We start from the raw sequence: 1,658 nt of genomic DNA on the forward strand, positions 1-1,658 counted from the left end.
AAAGAGTGTTCATCTGGAAATCTGCCCTTACGCAGAGCATCAGAGAGCGCAATTCTTCCCAGGTTTGGAACAAGTCAATGAACTGTTCCTATAGAAATCTGCAACTGTCACTGGTCATCTTTCCCTTTCTCCATTCAGCCTTTAGCAGACTCTCTGAAACACATGTATAAGTTACTGGGTTGTTCATAAAACAGAAATACTTGGCCTACCATGCCAGGGCTGGTAACAATCATCCCTTTGCATTCTTCTGCATATTTCTGCCATTCCAATTCTTCCCACTGAAGCATGTTAGCAATCTCTTCTTCAGGCACTAGAGCTTTACTGCATCGTAACAAGTAGAGAAGAATCTGATGCATTGAGAGTACTTCTTTTCCTCCATCTTAAAAACATAAACACATTTCAGATACTCAATCCTAAAGCACAAGCAAAAAGGAAAATACGCAGAATGCCTGAAATAGTTGGATGAGCAAAATAAAATGCAAAATACTTAAGCAACATCACAAATATGAGGGTAAACGTGTTATTGATGAATACTGCACATGTATAAACACTTTGCTAAACTGGAAGCAATAATGGTAATGGTGGCAAGAGTAACAGTTTCATCATACTGTAGAGCTGAACTTTCTAACTTCTCTGGAAAAACTTTAAAATTAGTAGGGAGAACAATCAGTTACATTGTTCAGTTATGTCTTCCTTTTCACATTTGTATTATTTTTTTACAATGGGAGTTTAAAAAGCCTTTAGACATTTATGCAGCTTTTTAAAAGAACACTCAAAATTTTACAGGATACTTCTGGATGAATGTAGTAAGTTATCCTCACATTTTAAACTCATCTGTAGTGCTTACATGCTATACCTGCAGTAATGAAGACTAAAGAGTCTCATGCTGTCTTCTGTCACTAAATGAATCAAGGGCATGTGAAAACTGCTAAGTATTTCTGAGATCCCAGGAAACAACCCCAGCAAAGGTACCTTGTAACGAAGGACGACAATATAATAAACATCAGACCAGCTCCAGGTAGCCAGTCACAGATGTGAAGATGCGAACAGGAAAGATAAATGAGGGTCTTAACAGACCATCACTCAGAAGACACTGATTATTCAAATCCAGTCAGTGTGCCCACTCAAATGAGTAAAACTATAAGACACGTTACTACAGTATTTAGATTTTGCCACAGATCTCTCCAACCTCCTTCAACAACAGAGTATCAACCTCTTGTTGTGGAGGCACCTTCAAGTTTCATCCCCACACAGCACAAACATTGATTTACCTTCCCCAGGGAGCATGAGCAACATGGTCCTGCCACTGAGTACTTGCTATCACTACACACAGACACAAAAAAAAAAAGGAATTTAGAAAAAATAGAAGTAAAGCCTTAGAGCAATATAGGGAATTAAGCCACAGCACAAGAAATAGGACCCCAGGCAGACAGGAAAAGCCTTGCAGAACTGCTGCATACCAGCAATGCTCAGTAAGATTATGTCCTCTACAAGACATGGACAAAAACAAGTGCTCCTCTTACTTCAGCTGGGATTGCAGCACTATGATACAGAAAAGATGAAAGGGAATGACATAATCTGGCCTCTTAGAACAATTAACCTCATTCAAACCCCAAAAGGAAATCTCAAAAGGGAACCTCAAACACCTCAAACCTCAG

At 39.1% G+C, this 1,658-nt stretch overlaps 1 protein-coding gene across 1 annotated transcript in view; it reads right to left on the minus strand.

Moving 5' to 3' along the window:
- Nucleotides 1-1,658, minus strand: part of DROSHA (drosha, ribonuclease type III) — a 67,237-nt gene that overhangs the window by 44,057 nt on the left and 21,522 nt on the right. The window contains exon 12 of the mRNA XM_010000891.1: nt 210-379. Coding sequence (XP_009999193.1) covers nt 210-379 — 170 coding nt within the window. The remainder of the gene's footprint in view (nt 1-209; nt 380-1,658) is intronic.

The sequence above is a fragment of the Chaetura pelagica genome, unplaced genomic scaffold (genome assembly GCF_000747805.2).
Source record: "Chaetura pelagica isolate M959 unplaced genomic scaffold, ChaPel_1.0 scaffold104, whole genome shotgun sequence".
NCBI classification, from domain to species: domain Eukaryota; kingdom Metazoa; phylum Chordata; class Aves; order Apodiformes; family Apodidae; genus Chaetura; species Chaetura pelagica.